The 24,427-nt window shown below is 32.8% G+C and overlaps 1 protein-coding gene across 1 annotated transcript in view; it reads left to right on the forward strand.

Moving 5' to 3' along the window:
• LOC145285833 (EF-hand calcium-binding domain-containing protein 6-like) overlaps positions 1 to 24,427 on the forward strand; it is a 288,961-nt gene that overhangs the window by 204,349 nt on the left and 60,185 nt on the right. Inside the window, exons 21-25 of the mRNA XM_080134267.1 lie at positions 2,680 to 2,868; positions 9,714 to 9,908; positions 15,758 to 15,928; positions 17,469 to 17,504; positions 20,817 to 20,977. Of these exons, the coding sequence (XP_079990393.1) occupies positions 2,680 to 2,868; positions 9,714 to 9,908; positions 15,758 to 15,928; positions 17,469 to 17,504; positions 20,817 to 20,977 (752 nt within the window). The remainder of the gene's footprint in view (positions 1 to 2,679; positions 2,869 to 9,713; positions 9,909 to 15,757; positions 15,929 to 17,468; positions 17,505 to 20,816; positions 20,978 to 24,427) is intronic.

Here is a 24,427-nt window from a genome sequence, read left to right on the forward strand (position 1 = left end):
CAAAATATCCACCCTCTTTTTGATAAAATCAAAAATAAAACCATTAAACTTTTTGGTATGGCAAGCGATCAATCACTGGCTGTCAAAGCTATGCTGTGAGAGTATGTTAGAAGGCAAAAGAGGCAGAGGAAAGCTAAGGAGAAGATGGAGAGACAATGTTTTTGATTGGACATTTCTCAACAGTTGGGCGTCCATCAACCAACTTGCTTTGGATCAGAAGGAATGGTGAAAAATAAGTCACGTGGGTTTACAATTTGCGGCAATCGGAAGATGCGACTCATGATGATAAACACACTATGTACTTTAGCTGATAGGGGTCACTCTTTCTTTTAATGATCTCAGAAACATTCAAAGCTATAAGAGAATTGTTGAATCAACATATAATTAGAATAAAGGAGAGTAATAGACATAAGTCATGGCACACTTGGTAAGTTAATTACAAATGGTAGCTAATTCGAAAAATGAAAATGGAAGTTTTATAATCATAACTCAATCCCGAAACTAAAGAGTAGACAAAAAATGCCATAGAAAACAACCGTTGATGAACTCAGCTTTATAATAATACTAGCAGATGTACCTGCCGTTGCCCAACACTAAAGGTAACGTTAAATTCCTTTTAAAAAAATGAAGTAAAAAGAACAGAAAAAAACTGAAATATGTGCATGCGAGTATTACGTTTTTTCTTAGCAGTTCACTTCTTGTAAGTAAAAAAAGTACTCGAGCTGAGTATGATAACCATTAGGCCAGCTTGCTTCGATCTTTAAAAAGTGTTTTCAAACATACTTATTCTTAACATAAGGAAGCTGTCAAGTGAGCAATTTGTGCATTCAGTTGTGAAGCAGTTGACAAATAAATAAAAATCCGATGACCACTCCCATGTACCAATTTTTCGATTTTTACCCCTTAGCAACACTTTTTGTCCGGATGAAAACCGATTGAAAAGTTTTTCACGTGTCTAAACACCTTATATAAAAAAATTTCAAGCCTGTAGATCAAAAATTTGTTGAGTATATAGGTTGAGAAATATTCTCACACAATACTCACTTTTATAGATGTATAGATTATAATTATTAATTATTAGTTTTTCACCTTGAAGTAGTGTTTTTTTTTATATCAATTGGCTTCATGATTGTTTTGAGCGGTCCCCACCCTCCAAAAAATATACAATATATATTAGACATCAATTAATAATTATTCTCCAAAAATCCTATTATTTTAAGAGGCATAATATGGGCGTAACTTGCAATTTGAAAATTCAAATATTTCAGATTTAAGATGTGAATGACATAGGTTCCTGTGGCAAGTTGAGGCTCTCACTAGCGAAAGTGCTTGTACTTTCACTTATATAGATAACGTTAACATAGTTGTCAATCCTTTCACAGTACTGTTCCATCATCTAACTGAAAATCGTATTAACCCTTATCCTTAAGTGGCTTTTGAGCTTGATAAGTGATGAACTATTAGTATATATATATATATATATATATATATATATATATATATATATATATATATACAAAAAAGCGTCTGTGAAATCCTCACAGTCAACAACAAATTATTTCAAATGTTACCACATTCCAGTTGGCAATCCATTGGAGTCTCCACTTTCGGTGCTGCAGAAAACTCTCTGGCAGATGTTGAGGAGACCAGAGACTTCAGGATGCTGATTGATTTTACCTTCAAGCTTTCGAATCACTGCATTCAGGTTGCAACAAGGCAAGGAGTACCTTTTTTCTCATCAAGCGCTCCTACACCAACTTCACTCCGGAAATCTTTCTCCCTATGTACGTATCGCTCATCCAATCTGTGTTGAAGTATGGCCTCCAGACGACAACTCCATACCTAGTTCGTGACATTCAACGTCCGAAGTAAGTGAAGAGGCTGACAACCCTGTCGGTGCGAAGTTTTCGTGACCTATTTTGCAAAACCCGTCTGTGACAGCTGAACCTTTTCTTGCTGGAGTGCTGAAGACCTTATAAGCTCCTTCATAGCCATCACGACTTCCCTTGGGATCTTCTCTTCAATGTGAACTGAGAGGATACAACCTGAAGCTGTTTCATCGGAGATTTTGGCTAAACCAACGCAAAGCTGCATTTTCTATCCGCATATTGGCTCCCTGGAATAGACTGTCACTTAAGGATGTCACTGCATCAACAACGGATCAGTTCAAAACAAAGTTGGACAGGTGCTGGTCAGCCGTATTTATGACCGTCTAAATTCACAGCGCCCCTCCCTCCCTCTTTGTTCGCTTTCCTTCTTTTTTTCTTTCTCTCTTCCCGCACCCTTCTTAACGGTGACTGCTGAATAAATGGAATTGAATTCAATTTTTTTTTATTTGTGTTATTAATAGGGCCATGACAACAGCATATTCTTTTCATTGTTTTTACTCTCGAGTATATATCCGACACAGACACAATTAATTAACCGAGGATCACATCACTCTACATAAAAAATATATAAGATATCAATGGATATATACCTGAGAATCAAAACAAGGAAAAGAATATGCTGTTGTCATAGCCCTAGTTATTAATTTCTGAAATAATTCCAATAATAGTCTCACAACTTCTATTATTCACACTTTTAGTCGATTATTATAAAACATTGAATTACAATTAAAGTCATTTTCTCTTAAATCGTTTTTTCTTTGATTTTTTATTTATTTTTTTTTTTTTTCAGACAATTTCAAATTTGAATATAAGCAAAACTGGAGATATTTTGATATCAGATATTCAACGAGTACTCATTGGATACGGCTTAACATTGACTGACACTCAGTGGAAACTTATATTAGAGGCCATTGGTGCGGAACGGAAAGATGCTGCTGTTAATCTCCAGAAATTTAAGGAATTTGTTAAGCAAGGTTACGTAAGTTGAAAGTGATTGTTATTATTTTACACTAGTGGGGGGAGGGGGCGGCCTTGTCGGATCATAAAATACGTTTACATATATTTTAATTCATGCAGATTTCGTATTTATTATTACAGAGCCAATTCTCTATTGAATATTATATTGTACCTAATATATAGTACTGATTTCAAAAGTTTTTTTTTTTAAAATATGACTTGGGTGTAATAAGCTAAAATCGAAACCAAAACATTTAGCATTCCACCGATGTAGCTATCGAGAGATAGGTAAGAAATGTTTGACATTAAACGACTCAAAGAAATGAATTGAATTTGGGAAGAAAGAAGTACAAATATGTCGGCAAGTTGAAATAAACAGTTCGTATTTCAACGTGCCAATATATGTCGGTACGTGTTATTCATCCAAACAAAGATTGTACTCGTTATAACTCTTCCTTAGTGTATGATTACTATTCCTTGTTACTTTCAGTGTTATGTGACCAGTAGTTTAAAAGTTTATCGGTTAAATATTTATAGACGCACACACACACATACACAAATACGCACACACATACAAACGAACACACACACACACATACACACATACACACACATGCACTTACTATTTTATTTATATAGATGTAGTATTGTCTTAATTAAATGCAACTAGCTGTACGTCATTGCTTTAACTAGAGAGCTCAGTTTATTTAGTATACAAAGCAAACATTTAGAATTATGGGATAACTTTTTCTAGCATATTTCAAACAATAATTATTTTGGTCTTAAAACGATCCCTTCAAAGTTGTCTTATATGTGCTAGAAAAAGTTATCCTGTAGTTCATAGAAGGATATAATGACGGTGTATCTTTGACCTTGATAATAAATAGTTTTAATTCTTCTAAAGTCAAGCAGTTCTAAGAAGGGTGTTTTGCATAGACAGAATGCTGTATTATGATTAGTAAAAAAAGCATTTTATTCATTGTGTAAAAGGTGATTTTTTTATATAATTCAAATATTTCTGCTTTCTGTGTATTGAAATAAGCAAAATTGGAAGAGAACGTTTTTGTGTTAAAAAATGCAAATCACACGGAAAAAAAATGTATGTAACAAATGTGTGTAGTTGCTAAATACTTTTAAGGGTACTTGTACAGTTTAGTCAAGACATTAAAAAATGAAAACATCGAAAAAAGGTTATATTGTACGTATCTGTTATGGAACGAAGTTCTCTGAAAAAAAATTTCATCAGGTAGTTTTTTTGTTTTTTTTTTTTTGTTTTTTTTTACAGCGAAAAAAACAATTTGTTATGATACCGAGCAAAAGGTTCGATTTTTAGGAAGAAAAGCTAGAATTAAAGATGGGAGGGAGTATCGACGCTTTACATGGAGTTATCTCCCCATGGCTGTTCAGCAAATTTCATAATGACTGGTACTTGTACAGTTTAGTCAAGAGATTCAAAAATGAAAATATCGAAAAAAAAGGTTATATTGTACGTATCCGTTTTGACATGAAGGTCTCAAAAAAAAAATTTCATTTAATTTGATCGAGTAGTTTCTTTTTTACAGCGGAAAAACACGTTCTTATGAGAGTGCGTTGAAGACAGACATCATGGTTTTTTTTTTTAATTTTTGTTTGGAGCTTATAAACGCCACGGGGAGATAACTCCATGTAAAGTGCCCACACTCCCTCCCCATCTTTAATTCTAGCTTTTCTCCCTAAAAATCGAACCTTTTGCTCGGTATCATAACAAATTGTTGTTTTTGCTGTAAAATAAAAACTAATCGATGAAATTACGTGAAGTTTTTTTTTTCGGAGAACTTCATTCCATAACAGATACGTACAATTTAAAAATTTTTTCGATGTTTTCATTTTTTAATGTCTTGATTAAACTGTACAAGTACCAATTATTTTTTTTATTTTAACACATAATTTCTAATGTTTTTTTTTTCAATAACAAATGCGTAAATACATTCATCGTAGTTACTCACTCTTTTTATGCAAATACTAAGTGACGTATTTTTCCACAAAATCTCACACAACTTGGTAGACAGCACAGATTGTTGACAAAAAAAAAGAAGGAAATAGTAAGAGTACACTTTACTAAGGCTGTAGTTTTCACGATATCAATACCCAAGTTCGAATCTCACATAAGTTTAAAGAATTTTTAAAAATGTTGTACATGTGTAATGATTTTGAAGAAATTATATTTAACATAGCATTAATTAATTGTTTCCATAATACTTGTGTAATATATGCAGAATACATTTTTGTGGCGTCAACTTGAAAGCCTTACAAAAATACTTACAAGTGTTTCAAAAGTTTAATAATAGTGTCAAAAAAATGACCATTTATATGATGTCTATCTGGTAGCATTTGATATCTACTATGCAGAGAAAAAAAGGAAAAATATTTACCAAGGTGATATAAGAAAATATATAAGCATATTATTCATATTTCATTGAACAGCAGGGATGATTCCTGCTTGTTTCTCTTGCAATCCATTTTTTTTCCATTTGGCAAGCCGGACGTTTTGTTCAAGTGTAATAAGAAATTTGCAATAGTCGCGAACGTTTTCGACTTCCATGAGCCGTCTTCAGACAAGTGATGAATTAAAAAATCGCGTTTAGTAAATTTATTGAAAAAGTTGATTAAAATCGTTTAAAATCGTTAAAAGCACATCAGCATGCCCTTCCCCTTCTATTGAGCCTGATTGATGATCGGTTTGTTTATGGGAATGAGTAGGGCTTCCATTATTGAGAGGCGCCTGTTACAATGTGAGACGGCTAAAATGACGGTGTTTTTTTTTTATTGATATGTTTCTAAATTCGTTTTTGGGAGTATCATGTGCTACAAGGTGTTTGTAGATGGAGCTGTTAGGGGATGACAGATGACATGTTAGCTGGCAAGATATACTGGTTCTACTCATGCCAGTGCACGAGTTGTTTTTGAAGACACTTTCCCCTATAGGATATTTAAAAACATACACGGCATTGCTAGTTTTTAGTAAATTGTCATCGGGTATAATACATTATAATATATATATATATATATATATAATTATAAAACTCAAATGACCTTGTAACGAGTGATGTAACCCACTTTCCGGTTTACGACATCTGGTTGCACATGCACGCATAAATTTAACCCATAACAACGTAAACAAATAAACACAAATCGCGTCTTTTGCAGATTTTGACCTATGCACTGAAATATTAACGTTATTATTTCGAAATTATTATTTAACATGGGAAGAGTGGGGGTGTTTTGCAACTATTCTTTATTACAACTATACTGTCGCTATTTTCTTACAACTAAACAACTTTAACCTGTTGACAAACATAAGAACAATTGTAGTAAAGCCAAGACTACTACTACTACTACTCTCTATCCGTCCCTTTTCCTTCCTTCCTTTTTTTTATTTTTGTTTACATTTCTAGATACAAAATAGTTGTGTAAGAACGGTGAATTTGTGTACACATTTACTAATCTGTTTCAATATTAGTTTTATTTTATTTTATTTAGGTTGTATTTTTTTGGTTCAGGTTTTATTAATTTTTTTTTTTTTTTAGATTTTAAGTTTCTATAACTTGGTTGAAGGATTCCAATATGGGTTTTTCATTCTTATATTTCTGATCAATAGGTTCATGTGCGTTTTGGCTGCTAAATGACTTTCGTCGGTGTTCGATTCGTAGGAAAATCATGTTTAATTTTCGATTTTTGAGCGATTATACGAAAAAATAGGTAACTTTACACGAATAGGGAGGATTTTTTTTTCATGTTTGAATGATTCGTCAGTGATTTTTCATCTTAATATACTTTCATAGAAATGTTTCTGTTATGTAAAAAAAACAAACTATTTTCTTTATGTCACAAGTGTCACGCTCATACATGAATTCCATAACTAATATAAAATACTGACCCAACGGGTCACGGGTTAGACTACCCGTGAGCTGTTGGGTCAGTATGTTATATTAGCTATTGAATTCATGTATGAGCGTGACACTTGTGACATAAAGAAAATAGTTTTTTTTTTTTTACATAACAGAAACATTATATATATATATATATATATATATATATATATATATATATATATATATATATATATATATATATAACTACTTCATTTATTCACATAAATTTAATATACGAAAGTATAGATTTATGCGTAAACTTTAAGTATTTACTTCAAAAGTGCTCAATACGTAGGTAGAGCTAGTTAGTAATTTCTAAAATATATATGGCGATTAAGCTTAACCTGACGAATCTTATAGTTGGATGAAACGCAGAATATTCAGTGTAGCTTAATCGCCATATATATTTTAGAAATTACTATATATATATATATATATATATATATATATATATATATATATATATATATATATATATATAAAGTATATTATAGATATATATATAAAGTATATTATATATATATAAAGTATATTATATATATAAAGTATATTATATATATTTATAAAGTATATTATATATATATATATAAAGTATGTTATATATATAAAGTATATTATATATATAAAGTATATTATATATATATAAAGTATATTATATATATACATATATATATATATAAAGTATATTATATATATATAAAGTATATTATATATATATAAAGTATATTATATATATATAAAAAAGTATATTATATATATATAAAGTATATTATATATATATATAAAGTATATATATATATAAAAAGTATATATATATATATAAAGTATATTATATATATATAAAGTATATTATATATATAAAGTATATTATATATATGAAGTATATTATATATATATATGAAGTATATTATATATATATATAAAGTATATTATATATATAAAAAGTATATTATATATATATATATAAAGTATATTATATATAAACATTATATATATATAAAGTATATTATATATATATAAAGTATATTATATATAAACATTATATATATAAAGTATATTATATATAAACATTATATATAAAGTATATTATATATATATATAAAGTATATATCATATATATATAAAGTATATTATTATATATACATATAAAGTATATTATATATATAAAGTATATTATATATAAACATTATATATATATATATAAAGTATATTATATATAAACATTATATATATATAAAGTATATTATATATAAACATTATATATATATATATATATAAAGTATATTATATATAAACATTATATATATATATAAAGTATGTATATATAAAGTATATTATAAGAGATATATTCTGACCAGCTCCTATTTGTATTGATATGTAGTTGTACCTATTCGATATTGGTATGGAATATATCAAAATTGACGCTTCTTTATTTTTATTATTATTAGACAACATCGATGGAAGGTGCACGGTTCCTCATGTAACGCAATGTATAGCTATGCTCAGTGGATCGTATTTGATCTGTGAATACAATGTTATTTTGAATTCCAAACGGGACTGCTAGACTTTAGAATACCTTCAATGTTTCCTGCTTCCCTGACTGTACTAAGCTGCAAAAGTTTAAATGTAATGTGCACAGACATCTCACTGCTCAGCTCTCCACAGTTGGTTGTTAGACACGACCTCAAATAGCAGCTCGTTCAAGTGGCACTGCATTTTGTTTGTAGGTGAAAAATGACTAAAAAAAATATACAAGGGAGTCGCTGTATTTAAATTCAAAATCTTTACCTGCTAAAATGTAACGCTTTTGCAACTTGAACGTAACAGAAACCTGTGACGACATTGACTTGGTTTAAAGTTATTATATCCATTGGAACTGATTTTTTTTTATGAAAACCACTCCAGACAAGACATGGAACCATTTGATGTAAGCAGCTAAAAAATTACTACTTCAACATTAAATACTCTCCAACAATAAGAGATAAAAGAGAACTCAAATGTGGGCAAAATATATTTAAGGTTATTTACAACTTTTGTTATCTTTGTGATAGCACTGGAGCATAAGGTGGAGCAGGTACTAATGTGATCACAAGAGTTGTGAGTGGATGGAGTAAGTTTAGGTAATTTCTGCTGTCATTACTAACTAGCAGAGAGTTACCAATGTTGGCAAAGAGGAGAGTCTAACAGGCATGTGTAAACAGTGTGATGATATATGGAATTGAAACCTGGTCAATGAATATTGAAGACATGCGTTGCATGGATAAAAATGATATAAGAATGATCCAATGGATGTTCATTCATTCCTTTTGAATGAATCAAATGATTGTTGGCATTGGTTTCCTCGATATATTTCTCGTTAGAATTCTTTCTAGAAAGACATTGGGTATATGAAAGTTGCCAACATCTTAAATGAAAATGTTTTTGTGGAATGGACTGGATTCGAACTTAGCACATCTAGATCATCAGTCTGTGTCATTAACCACTTAGCTATCTTCACTTCTCTCCAATGAGTGTAAGTCTTAAAGATAGGCTTAGTTCTGATGACCTCAGAGGAAGATTAGATCGAGACAGTATCCGGAGATGTGTGCAAAATAGGAGACTTTGATGGTATGGCCTCGTTGAAAAAAATGGATGATAGCTTTTGGGTTAGTCGATGTAGAACAGTTGAGATAGCAGGTCCAGTTCGAGAAAAAGAAGGATAAGTAAAGACCTGGCCATTTGGAAAGCAATTTCCAAAAGCTGTACAACACATGCCAGCATGTGAAACAGACGTTAAATTGATGATGACGATGGCGGTCATACAGACATAAGAACAATGCTATTATTTATATATAGATTAAATATAATGTTGTTTTTATTTTTTTCTCATTAATTTTTTTAGTTGTTGTGTATCTAAATGTATGATTTCCATTTTTTAAGTTTGTTTTTCATATATTCTAATTTCTTTTATTAATAGGGACAGCAAGAAGGTTACAAAAGAGTGTACGACCTTAAAGACATCGAGAACATGGTCCATCTGGTTGTAAAGGATCAAAAGAGTGCAATTCTTGCAGCGTTTCGCCATGCCGATTTCAATAGATATGATACTATCAACAAAGATGACTTTGAAAGAATCTTATACAAATTTGGAATCCAAATGGACCGAGATTTGGTAATTTGTCTTTTTTCGAATGTTTAACAAAAACAGATAAAATATAAGATGCCTTCAAAAAGTTTCCAGACATTTTTCGTACGGGCACTGGTATTGATAATACACACATGAAACTCTAGTCCCATTCAAAGTAATCTCCTTCGGCTGCAATTCACTTGTTGTACCATTCCAACAACTTCTGGAAGGCCATATGCAAGTCCTCTTGTGTGAGCATGACAATGACCCTCATCACAGCTTCTTTCATCTCCTCAATTGTCTCATACCGACAGGCTCTTAGGTTTTCCTTAAGCTTAGGGAATAACCAAAAGTCACAGGGAGCGAGGTCTGGACTATAGGGAGGGTGAGGAACTGTCTTGAAGCCCATCTTGATCGAATAGTCTGTGACAAGGATGGAGTTGTGGACTGGTACATTCGCTCAAATCTTCTGCATCTTCAGTTCCTCACGAATAATTGTGTGTACAGTTCCCACACTGACATCAAACTGCATTTATTGTCTCTATAGACACACAACAGTCCTTATCCATGAAATTCTTTATTTGGCCAATCAACTCTGGTGTTCTGACTTCCTTACTCCTCTCACACCTCTTATCATCCCTCACCTCATCATCTCTCACAGATTCCCTTCCTTATACCACTCAAAAACTGATGCTCGATTCATGCAAGATGGTCCTAAAGCAGTTTGAAGCATTCCATACATTTCTGTGGCATTTTTTCCAACAGGATTTTATTGCATATCGTTCTTCTAAAGTGTCCTCACGTCTAGATTGTATTTTCAAAATTCACGAGCTGTGACAATCAAGCTTTAGTAGGGCGTATTCCAATCCCTGCTGTAGCTGTTAATTTGAACCTGAAATCATAAAAATTGGTCAGTCATCTCAAAAGATGTATGACAGACATACTAAATTTTCAAGATTCTATGACTATTTTAAATGCCTGTAAAAAAATAAATAAATAAATAAAAACGTCTGGAAACTTATTGAAGGCCTTTGTATTAACACAAATTTCCAAAATCTTAGGAACAGATGTCCTCAAAATCACGAGCGTTTAACCGAAGATTCTTATAAATTCTAGACATGTAGAACCAACATTTCAAAATTATCCATTTTGTAAAGTACAAATAATCAAATCTGATTTTAAGAAGGAATTTAAAAATTAGGCCAGCTAAAATGTCTGTCTAGTTTATAATCTATGTATGTATGTATGTATGTATGTATGTATGTATGTATGTATGTGTAATTAAATGTCTATGTGTAAATATGTGTAAATTACAAATAATCAAATAAGAAGGAATGTAAAAATCATTAGGCCAGCTAAAATGTCTATGTGTAGTTTATAATGAACTAGCAGGGGTACGCGGCGTTGCCCGGGTGTGGAGAGGTTTTGTGGTAAGAGTATTGATCAATGGAGCCCTAAAAAAATGTTTCAAATATAAAAAAAAATTAACCAACCTGCTAAAAAGAAATGAAAATAGCAGTGAGTACACATGTGAGTGCAAAAAAAAAAATTGGTAAGCAGTCGGGCAGGCAGGCTCGAACTTGTAATGCTAAGAAGAAAAGGAAGTAAAAAAAAAAGCAGACAGTTTAGTTGCCGCGCTCACCATGACATACGATGTCGCCACCATTCAAATTAAGCTTAGTTATTGCAAGGTGACTTTGCAAAAATGTTGATGAAAAAAGTGTCACCTCCTTGTAAAAAACGGCCCAGTTGATAGTGAAAGAATGAATGTTTTGGGCCAATTTTTGGATATTTATCGGCCGAGAGACTGCACTTTTAAACGATACCAATTTTGTTAGGTTAGTGTTGGTAATGTGTGGCGAAAGTTTTAGCGAGATATATAACAAACATACACACTGACTAACAGACGTTTGACATTTATATTATAGACTAGAAGAGCAGGAACAGTTTTGCACCACCTTTATGTCTTGTTATGAAGATTAAAATCAAGATATAATAATTCTAAACCTTATGTCTAGAATATCTATACTCGTATAAATTTTGTTTTCTTTTGTGTATCGATATTCATATTAAAAACTCTTTCTTCTATTTATTTAAAAAGAAAATACAACTTTGTTATATATGAGTCGTGGAATTTGTAGCACTAGCAAAAGATCTAGCTAATTTGTATATTCTTTTATACATTCATTTTAATTAATTCTCTATTAGTTTTTTCGGTTTTCTTATGGGATGATCATCTTTAGTTAACTATTACGTGTAATTATATTCATGCAGATATTCTACATGATTTATACTTGCATAATATTTGCATAAAAACAAACCTCTTTCTATATATATTTATGTATGCATTTCTTTAAAATATTTTACCTACCAAACTCCCGTCAGGTTTTGGTCTACAGACATGAAACTTAATATACAGGGTATTCGAACCTGTTCAAAACTTTATATTTGAGTTTTAGCCAGGGAAAATCAGTGCAAAAGTGTAAAAAAATTTTTTAAATATGGAATTTGCCAAGTGAAGGTCGAACGACAGCATTATGAATATGCATGTGTAACGTAATAGCTATTGGTTCATGTTTTAATTTTTAACCTTGCAGCAAACATGTCTTCATAGTTCAGGCATTAACATCAAAGGAAAAAGTTAATCGTGAGCTAAACGTTTTGGTTTTGATTCTCGATGGTGGTGCACGAGTCATTTTTTTTTTACTTTTTAAATCATTTCTATATATTGGATCCAATATAATATAATAATAAATACAAAATGAAAACAACGAAAGGAAGTCTCATTTTAACGTTTGATAAACAACTTTATTTGTTATCCTCGTTAGTAGCAGTAGTGCAGGGTTCGTGCATGCTTGTATTTATAGTAGTTGTGAAAAGAAGATTAGACATTAGTCAGGCCTGTTAAAGGAGAAAGAAAGAGACAGGTATTCAGTGTGTTTGCATGTTGTTGTGTGTGTGTCGGTGTATCGATAAGAGCAGTTCAGTAGCATGATAAACAAAGTTCATTTGAGTACTGCACGTGGAAATAAATGTGAGTTTGAAAGTCGCCATGTTAGCTCGTTGTACTCACATTCGCCCCAGGCTAAATCTGCTGCCAGCTGAAGCCAGGGAGTAAGAGAGTTAAGAGTTTCAGATTTCACCTTATATGTACTCGGTCACGTGATTGAAAGCTGGCTTGTGATTGGACAAGCCAGGGAGAAAATGGATTTCAAATCTCGAGCCATGAGAATTAGCTCCTGTCTGTGATTGTAGCGAATTTTTGCTGCTACACTGCATTAATCAAAATATCATATTTAAGTGTATTTTACGACCGGGCAATGCCAGGCGGCCTGCTAGTTTAACACAATTTTAATCAGAATTCATTACAGGATTTTGATTCTAAAAAATATCCAACGTTTAAATCTTCTCTCCCTGTATTTATTATTTGCAGACTGTTATCCTCATGTTCATAGTTGTTGTTGTTTCACCATGTTTCGACCAACTAATCCTCTGGCCTTCTTCAGTGGGTTAACCATGACAGGATAGGAATGCTGAATCTTATAACTGTATCCAGTAATTACTGTCTTTCACGTCACGGGCCAACTAATCCTCTGGCCTGCTTTGGGTAGAATTGAAACCTCTATCTTCAGACAATGCTCACCTGAATCTTTAGAGACTCAACGCCTTTATCCACTGCACCACAGGTCCCTCATCTCAAAGGATAAAAAAATATATATATACTAGCATGGGTGCCCGGCGTTGCCCGGGTGTTTTGAGGTGTATGCTAAGCAAACAAAAAAACAAAAAAAAACGGTCAATTTTTTTTAACTTTGATCCCTATTATGACCTCTTAAAATTTATTGTTTAGGGCTTAAATGAAGTTATTAAGTTAGATCCATGTCTAAGGCATCTATATCTAAAATTTCACGTGTTTAGACCCAAAATTGTAGGAGGAGTTTGGTAGAGTTCTCAAACGTCAAATCGTTGAGCTTTGACCCCTTAATCGCCAAATTTCTGTCTGAAAACCAATCACATCGATTTTCCCAAATCTCAGTACCCTGTATATCAAATTTCGAGTCTGTAGACTGAAAATTGACAGAGTTATTGCGTAGGGAAATGTACACAGACACACAGACACTTTCACTTTTATATATATATATATATATATATATATATATATATATATAATTCTCTTTATTCTCCTTTTTCACCCTCTTTCTTTTTTCTCCCTCTCTATTAGCCTCTTCTTTCTCTTCTCACAACCCCTCTTCTCCCCTTCTCTTTCTATTCTTTTTTGCTTCTTCCCTATCCTTTTTTTAATTACGTACGTCACTTGTTTCTTCCCACTGCTCTTATCATTCACCCTTTATTTATGTCATTCGCCCTTTCTGCCACCATCTAAAACAATCAACTATATATATAAATCTTACCTGTCTGTTTATGTATGTATGAATGAACCCTTTTTTGGGGTCAACGGCCAACTAGCACCGTGTGTGTTTGTGTGTATGTATGTGTATGTTGGGGGTGGAGAGGGCTCCCGTAAGCTGTGGTGAAGGCAACCTTTCTAGGAGAAGCAAATCTCTGATTTAAAAAACCATAAAGCGGGAGACCAGTACTCGCATTAAGCTGGTCTGCAGTTTAACTTGTTGCTGGCTATCTTGCTCTTGCTTGTTGCTGGATCTCAACATTTTGAACCGAGAGAGAGACTTAGTTGTCGTACAAAGCTAAGACTCTGTAACATCATCTGTGTATAGATACTCCCTCAGGCATTTGTCTATAAAAATGGTCCTGTGGCGATGGAAGTCATTTTTTGTGTCTGAGGGAGTGGCACTCGTCTGACAAGACGTTGCAATCATCATGTATGTATGTCTGCCTAAAACTTTCGACAGAGGCGACAGATTTTCACGAGATCTGTATCGTTTTGAAGCTCGATCCTTCGGACGACAAATACTGAAAAATTGGCTAAAAACATTAATTCCTTCACTCTCAACTGGGTACTTTTCTACATGGAGGGATCGCTTTTTTCGCCGGTATTTTCGAAAGTCATCGCCTCTTTTTGATTGACTAGCCTTAATTTAAACCTGCGTCACTTCCGGTTTGGCGATGGGCGCAACAGTAAACATATGACGTTTTTATTCTGTTTTTTTTTCACATTCTTTTCCTCTTTCTCGGTATGGGTTCGAGCCTGCCTGCCTACTACCACCTTTTTTTTTTTTTTTGCTCAACACACACCTCCAAACACCCAGATAACGCCGGGTACCCAAGCTAGTATACAGATAAAAAGCATGCACGGTGACAACCAAGACAACAAACAAAGCGTTAATCATATAATGTCCAAAATTTATCCGTGTTCAGATAAATTCGACGTGAAACGAAAAGTCTGCACAAAAAATAAAAGGATAAAATAAAAATGAGGGGCGGGAGGTAAACGAATAAATTCGAAAGAGGTTTTGTTTTAAAATAAAGTTTTATTTACAAATAGGTTGAAAATTATTCCCTTTGCAGGCATTCAAAAACAAACAAAAAAAACGCCAAAAAAAAAAATAACACATAAAAAACAAACTGGTTCATAAATTGTAAACATCGCTACAATGAAGGAGTACCACGAAAATTAAGAACGAGTACTTCCAATGTCATGCACACAATAAATTCAATAAATTCTAAGGAACGTACTCACAAGGTTGAAGGTAAACTGTACAGTCATTTGCCTTTTTTTTTTTAACTGGCAGTTTAAAGGCTTTGAAATTACTCCAAATTTCCTCCATGAATCAGAATAAAAATATAACAAATACATACATGGGGTTACACAATTGTTGGCAAAAAAAAAAAAACTCCAACGATAATGGTGTAGATTTTCTACCATTTTCTATCAATCAACATTTTTTCTTTGTTCTTTTTCTTTTGTTATTCAGTCTGAGGAGTTTTGGTCAACACTTCCTCTTAACGAGCATAACAACCTGCTTTACAAACCCTTTGTGGTTTGGTTTAGCGATGTCAACCAAGATTCACAATCTTATGAACAGTCACCACCTGCACCACCAAAGACCCCTGATGTCTTACCTATGCCTCAAGCACAACCTCAGGTAAATTAATTTTATCTCTATATTACTTTGAATATCTTTCCTTGATTGTTGTCTCCATCTCATTTACGTAAATCAGAATGCAATTTTGACATAATAGTTATGAAGTTAGAAGCTGCAACTTCTTTATTGCTTACTTTTGTTTGAGAATGGTGGATATGGTGGACGCATTGCAGTCATATAAAGGAAAAGGAACTAACTGATGACTCAGTTACAGAAACTATAATTCTGAAAAAGCTGAGGAAGGAGGAGAGTCATTGCAAGGGTGATTTGAAAATTTCAAAAAACAAACTAGCATCCACTCAACTTTTGTAGTGTCAGGTTTTGGCTCTCTTTCTAATTTAGTTAAAACTCTGCATCGAATTTCAGAGTCTTTTGCTGATACCAATCCTTGTACGTATATTAGATATTTGAAATCATCAACACTTAGTTCAGTGAGTTTAAAATCATTGTAATGTCTGCTGATTATTGGTGCAAATGTTAAATAATCCTCATTATTTTTCTTGGTTAAATTTAGATATTTCGATCTCTTATGAAATAATAATGTTTTTGGGCTAAACAGTCCTGTTAAGAGTTCTATGGTTTCAGAAAAAGTTGTCATGTTTTTTTGCGGTAATCCACGAATTTGAGTTTCATCGCGAAGATCACTTTGTGCAGCCCACACCTGGTGTGGAAAAGACATGCTGAATGAAGAAGAAAAGGGAGATTTATTACAATTTAGTTATTTTGTTTCACAACACATCGACCTCTTTTTAGGGTATTCATACTAAATCCAGTAATTTCGTAGAAAGTTTTTATGCTTCAATTCCTTTATATCTTCGAGCATTAATTCATAGTGCTTGGTTTGGGTGTTTTGTAGTGAATTCTGTTAAATTGTTCCCGACCTGCAGAGCATGATTGAGCTTTTTAAAGGAAAAGAGTTATATTATTATTGTTTGGTGCATTTAAATTCAGGAAGCCAGTAGGAAAGTGAAGGGAAAAAGAAAAAGAGAGAGGAAGGGGGGTTATAGTTTTTGTTTTGGGCTTTGCAGAACATGATTGAGTTTTGCAAAGATTTATAATTCTTTATAGTCAAAAGCAAAAGGGTTTTAATGTACATTGGAGTCAGGAAATCAATATCTTCAGACAGCCTGATCTGGTAGCACCAATTTTCTTCAATTTTTGATAATTCATAAAAACATTTGAAAAGCAGAAAATGGATCTTGGATTTACTTTCGGCAGTTTTATAACTCTTGCTTTCCTTATTTTGTTCTTTAGTCCTCACATGCCATGATCTATGTTTCTGACAAAGGGGGGAAATTTTCTATTTCGTAATCATATCCATATAGCACTTATTGTTGACTAGTTTTTAACTTGAAGTGGTATTGTTTTTAGCTCCTTACAACAAGTGGCTTCATGCATGATCCGGAGTGATTTCCATTAAAAAAATCCATATGTTATCATTTATGAACTTATATATAAGATTATATTTATCTTGTGTTTTTTTTTTTATATTTTTGTTCGAATATTATTTTATTTTTATTTTTTTGTTCATATTTTGCAGCCTTCTGCTGAAGAAGAACCAAAATCTGATGAAACAGTAAGAATAATTTTCATAATTATTTATTATTTCTTATTATCTAATATATAAAATAAAGTCACCTTCGAAAGTTTAATAACAAAAATTATATATAAAAAATATGCTTTATTAATTAGATAGGCCACATACTATACAGTCTTCTATCGTCTATCTTTCCATCATCAACGCTCTGATCCCTATCTGGCATCAATTGAAATGTATAGCTCTCGTCTTCGGGAGGCTCCATGTTTTGACAAGCTTCTTGGTCTGACCTTTACTCGTACATCAAATCCATGGCCAAGATCACTGTAAAAATCGTGGGATCATTCTACCGCTTTAGTAAATATCTCAGTGCCAATGCAATTCTCTACCTGTATAAAAGCCAAGTACATCCTAGGATGGAGTACTCTTACCATATCTGGGCAGGAGTTGCTAGAAGCATCTTATCCTGTCTTGACAGAGTTCAAATTAGACTTCGTAGCCTAGTGGGGGATGCCCTTTTCTATTCCCTGCAACCGCTTTCTCATAGAAGAGACGTTGTGAGCCTGTCTCTGCTTTATCGTTATTTTCATGGCAAGTGCTCGTCTGAGCTCCAATCTATGGTACCCCCTTGTCAAACTTTCACGAGAAACACTTGTCTAGCTGAAACCACTATCAATAATTTCCCACACTCTTTATCTGTGCCTAAACCTAAATGCAGATTCCATGAACAAAGTTTCTTTCTTAGAACTGCACATTTGTGGAACTCTCTTCCATTTCCCTGCTTTCCAGCTGACTACAATATGGTCGTTTTCAAGTCCAACATAAACAAGTTCTTGATGAGCCATTCCCCTTAAATAATCCAATTTACCAAATTTCCACTACTAATGATTACTATGATATTGTCCCATTAACTACTGTACACACATTAACCCTTATCCTCTAGTGGCCTTTGGACCTTGATAAGTGGTGACACCTTTGTAAAAAAAAAAAAGAAAAATTTCTTAGATTTTTGTACTTAATCTTGCTCACTGTTTGAGATTTTTTAAGTATAATTTAAAGGAAGATGTAGAAGTATTTACTCCCTTTCTATGAAGTCTTCTCACTTCACTCAGATACACCAAGTAATTCATTTTATAAGATGTTATTTTTTATATTCACTAGAAAATAGTGTGTTCTCTCAATTCATATGGATCACACTGCCGTCTGATTTCAGTTTAGAATATTTAGAACAAATCTTTTTTTTTTTTCTTTCATTAAGTTGTTTTTTAGGTCACGAGCTGCCGACGGTCTGTTGACTTCTTGATAAATTCGGATAATGTCCTTAACTTAAAGATATTTCATGATAAACTCATTAATAAAATGCAAAACAACTTTTTGTATAGGTATATTTCACCAACTAGCAGGGAAACCCGACGTTGCTTGGGATTGAATGATGATTCACAAATGTTCCACACTTCCAATATTTTTGTCATTGAAATTTGTGAAATCGCCCATTTATCAATCAAATCGATAGATTGTCTGCTAAAGTTGGGGATCCAACATGGTGCACTGAGAGGAAACTTCACATGCCTCCTTGCAGTGACTTAGCTGACAATACATTGTAGTGTACATTGCACTGTAGAGAACCTGCTGTTGATTTTATGAAATCATTTTTATGTAATGACTTGAATTAAAGTTTCAAATGCAGAAGTCAAGTATCATTGTTCAGTTGTGCTCTAAACAGAAACATTCATTTTGAATGCACCCCTGTCTTATCAAGTAACCCGTTTGATTTTATACAATGGGCCTTTCTCCTTGTGTGGTGATAAAACTTCTCAAGTGCACTTGTGATGTTAAGCTGTATAGAAGTGTTAATTTTGGCCCAAATTGGACTGTTCCATCTTTAATCCGTTTTTTTTCGATTATTGATTTTGGATATTTATCAGAGGCATGCCGATACAAAACCTATCTAAGAACACTCCCAAACGTATGAGGTATATTTGTGTGAAATTTCAAAAAAAATCGGCCCGGCTGTTTTGGAGTCTATAGGGAATGAACTCACTCACACACACACACACATAAAATAACTTTATATATAAGTAGAGATCTATTGTAACAGTGTGATTAGATGCAATAATTTAAAAATAATTCTGCAAATATGCTCAATATTAGTAACTAGTTTCTATAAACAACTGTCGATTATTTGAATCCAATCACTGACTATGAAAAAAAAAAGAACAGAACCTTTAATAAATGTAAATTAGTGTTTGGAAGCAATCAGAAACATGCTACCGAGGTGAAAACTTAAAATCTTGGAATTTGTATAATTTATCATTTATCTATTGTTTAAATGTCATTAAAATCAGAGATAAAAATGCCACTGAAGTTTCGTGTAAGAAAAACGATAAAAATATTGATTTGTTAGATTCAAAGCTACCAATGACAAAATTTGGGAAGTAAACCGACTTTATTTTCTTGTAGTGAATTTGATAGTTTTTCATGTATTTTTAATTCTTTATCCAATTTGTTATAAGAAGTGCATTGCAGAAAAGGCGTTATCGTAGAGGTTTTTTTATTTGGCAACATATGTCATATGGATTGTATTTCTATTACCTTATAGACATGTGAGTTTTTCACTTATTATTATTATTATTATTATTATTATTATTATTATTATTAATTCCACTTTTTATTGAGAAATATATATTTTAGATTATGCCGGGGAGACGCCTGGATGCTTTGCTGATAGTCGATTTAGGAAAATTGACTAGTATTATTGTTAAAAGTTAAAATGTTAGATAACAAACATTATTATTATTTTGTTAACTGTTATGTGGAAAAAGGTATGCAGAGATAATGTTTTGAAAGAAATGAATGTTTAGTAAAATATTTAGGTTATCTTCTTAAGCCAACTGAAAAGGAGTTATCTTTCATCATGATAATGCTCGTCACAGGATGATCAAAGATCTTGTAGGAGAATTTGTCCCATCCTGTATATTCTCCTAACCTATCCCCCTCGGATTATCACTTATTTCGAGAATTACAAAATCATTTACATTGGCCTTAAGTTAACATCACAAGAAGATTGAACATAAGTTAGATTTGTATTTCACATTAAAACCTAAAGAGTTTTATAATCGAGACATTTATAAGCTCGTTGACAGATGGAATAAAGTTATAGAGAGCAAAGGTCATTATTGTTATGAATAATGATTTCTAAAAGCACACAGTTTTCATTTTCAAGATGAAATTTTAAATCGGCAAAATTTTTGCACCGACCTGATATGTCTTAACACATTTCTCCTCTTTTCTTTTTATGACAACTTCATCTCAGAAATATTAAAATAAAAATCTTTTTTCTTTTCGTAACAGTGTGAGAAAGAGTTTGTTGACAAGGTGTCAGAAAATTTACAGGAAGCATTAATCAAACTGAATCAAGCATGTACCACCGGAGACAAGTTCCTTCCACCGGAAGTGCTCAAATCTGTGCTTGAGTCCATCTCACAACCAATTTCTGACAACATTTTTTACAGGTGGGTTACACAAGTCTATATAAATTACTAGCTGAACGCCAGCCGTTTTCCATTCATACAATATGCTTAAACATGATATTTTAATTTATTCAGACTGCTTATGTATTATTATAGAATCAATCTTCTATTGAATATTGCATATTATGAGGAATAATTTGCCTGGTGGACTAATTTACAAAAAAAAAATTTTTTAAATAATAATGATTTTCATTAAATTCCGTCTGTGTTTGTTTACAATATCACATCAGCTGATAATTGGGTTTAACGATCTTAAAAATAGTCTTTCTTCTGTTATAAATAAAAAAAATTTTTTACAGGGAAATATTTTATGTTACATCGGCCAATTTTAAGATCGGAATTTGTTCGATTTTAACAGTCTTTTTTTTTGAGTCTATATAAATTATATGTACTAGCTGTGTGTGTGGTTGTCCATCGGTTCTGATGATGACGTTTTCGTTCTGCATCTCATCTATGAACATGGAGGTGGCTTTGCAGCCTCAGCCTAGAGACACATAACCTTAAACAGTGGAAGTCAGTTTGTTGAACCTGTATGAATTACTCAGGATTATTTCTTTTCTTTCTCTGCCTGAGTTGTTATTTTTCGTTCATCAACTTATTAATAACTAGGTGTACATACCCAAGAGTTTGGTTGTTTTAATTTTTAAAGAAAAATTGGCGAAAGACATGAATCAGAGTAGTCATCTACAAAATTCGAAATTCCTGTCAAATTTAAATGTAAAATTTGAATATTTTTCAGATGAGAAAAGAAAAAAAAACTTTGGTCAGTGATTTAAAAAGTTTGTTTTTTTTCTGATAAAATAACGATTGCAGTACATGATGTTCTTATTGAAGAGAAAAAACCCACCAAACAGTATTTTTATCCCATAAACCCAATCAAGCTTTTGAACTTGAGAACAGAGATCAAATATATGCTGGATAATGACATAAACCAAGTAACAGTGAGTGGAGTTCTTATATTCTTATGCCAATGTTGTGTGTCAATAAGGCGGTTAATGCAATACTCTATCTGTATAAAAGCCAAGTACGTCCAAGGATGGAGTACTGCTGCCACATCTGGGCAGGAGCTGCTAAAAACAGCCTATCCTGCCTTGACAGAGTACAAAATAGACTTTGTGGTTTAGTGGGGGATGCCCTTTTCTCTTCCCTGCAACCTCTCTCCCACAGAAGAGACGTTGCGAGCCTGTCTTTGTTTTATCGTTATTTCCATGGCAGGTGCTCGTCTGAGCTCCAATCCCTCGTCCCCCCTCGCCAATCTTTCACGAGAAATACCCGTCTAGCTGAAACTACTGTCAATAATTTTCCCCACTCTTTATCTGTGCCTAAATCCAAACGTAGATTCCATGAGCAAAGCTTCTTTCTTAGAACTGCACGCCAGTGGAACTCTCTGCCACTTGCCTGTTTCCCTCACCTGACTACAACTTGGATGTCTTCAAGTCCAACACACCGCCCCCTTAAGTAAGACACTCTATCAAGACCCCCAATCTAATGATTACTACAATACTATCTCATTGATTACTGTACACGCAATAACCCTTATCCCTGAGTGGCCTTTGGGCCTTGATAAGTGATGACCCCCCCCCCCCCATGTAAAAAAAAAAGAAAAAAAGTTGAACACAACTTGTTTATGCCAATCAAACTTTTGCCCTTGAGACCAAATACATTCCAAATCAAGTAACAGTGAATGGAGTTCTCTTTGTATTCTTGTGCCAAAAAGCTGATACCACTTTATAACAGAGTTTCAAAAAGTAAATGCAGTAACCAAAGTGATTCCTTTTCGATTTCTAGAATTGACGACTGTATTGATAACATTGACAAGGCAAAATATGTCAGTAAATTTGACTTGATGAAAAATTATTGATAAGTGCCCCCAACTAACAATGCCAAAGAAATTTCAGCATTCAGAAAGTTTCCCAATACAAAGTTATGGCATTCGAGATGAAGAATGCACCTTCAACATTCCAAATAATACTAACATTGGTTACCTTAATTTTTTTCCGAAAAATTGAAAGATAAAATAATTTTCATACAATGAAAAATAATGAGGATCAATGAAGTAAAAAAAAGAACAAAAAACAATAAAGAAGTGAAAATTTGACAGCTGCTTGTATCATTTTATTAAAACAACATTTTAATTAGCTCACTTACAAGCTTTAATAGGCATCTTAATAGGCATAAGCCTATTGAGTAATGCCATAATGAAGTGGAGTGTATGAATCACCTGATATCAAGCTGTAAAATGATGTTGGCAAATGGAGGATCCGCATTGTGTCATGATGGTGCGTGCAAATATTGGACCATTTGTAAAAACCTTAACATCCAGTAGAGTCCTGGGAACATCTACCAGAAAAAAACTGTGGGAAATGAAATGGATTATGACTATGCAATCCCTAGTGATGGAACGATTCCAATATTTTTCCAGATTCTGATACAATTACTGATTCCGTGCCAAGTTCCCGATTCTGATACAATTCCAGATGCCAATTCTGATTCTTTAAAAATCTCTAAATATTTAACTATAAAATGGTTATTTTTTTCCGATTCTGAAACCGATTCCGAAACCCCCAAAAGTTCTGATTTTTCCAATTCCCAATTCCGATTTTAATTAATTGTCCCAACACTAGCAATCGGCACATTCATCTATTTATAAAATGCAGCAGTAAAACGAGAAATTGTCATATTTTATAATATAATTAAGAGAAAATATCTATATGCATGTCTAGCTAGAAGTAAAAACACTCTAAAAGAAACATTCACAACATTGGTATATTCTTGATTGCCGTTGCCCTGGATGAATAATATTTAAAATTAAAAAAAAATTCATTCTGTTGAGCCAGGTTTTGTCATGTCGGTTTTTCAGTCATTTCCAATGTTATCTATGATACAATAAAGTGGCAAATTTGATTGTGGTGTGTGTTTTTATGGTTGAAACAATCAAACGTTAACTTTGACACACTGCTGCCAAAAACTCGTTACTCCAAATCTCGATGCTCTGCTATCAAAAGTCAACCCCAAAACTCGACACCCTCTTGTCAAAACTCAACTCTGCTGACAACACTTGCTACTCTGACATCCAAATCCAAAGTCAGCCCAGTCTCTAAAAAATCAGACTTTTTATATCCAACCAGAAGCATCTCATTTGCATATTAGGTGACAATATCGCAAGCAAATAAAGAAAAAAGGTGGCCATTTTTTTTCTTTTTAATTCATTTTTTTTTTCTTGCCTAGGCAAGAAAAAAAAAATGAGGCAAGAAAAAAAAAATGAATTAAAAAGAAAAAAAATGGCCACCTTTTTTCTTTATTTGCTTGCGATATTGTCACCTAATATGCAAATGAGATGCTTCTGGTTGGATATAAAAAGTCTGATTTTTTAGAGACTGGGCTGACTTCGGAACTCTACAGACAGCACACAACAGGTACTAAGCTTTTAAG

This window comes from Euprymna scolopes, chromosome 10, assembly GCF_053919585.1.
Source record: "Euprymna scolopes isolate OS-2025 chromosome 10, ASM5391958v1, whole genome shotgun sequence".
Lineage (NCBI taxonomy): Eukaryota > Metazoa > Mollusca > Cephalopoda > Sepiida > Sepiolidae > Euprymna > Euprymna scolopes.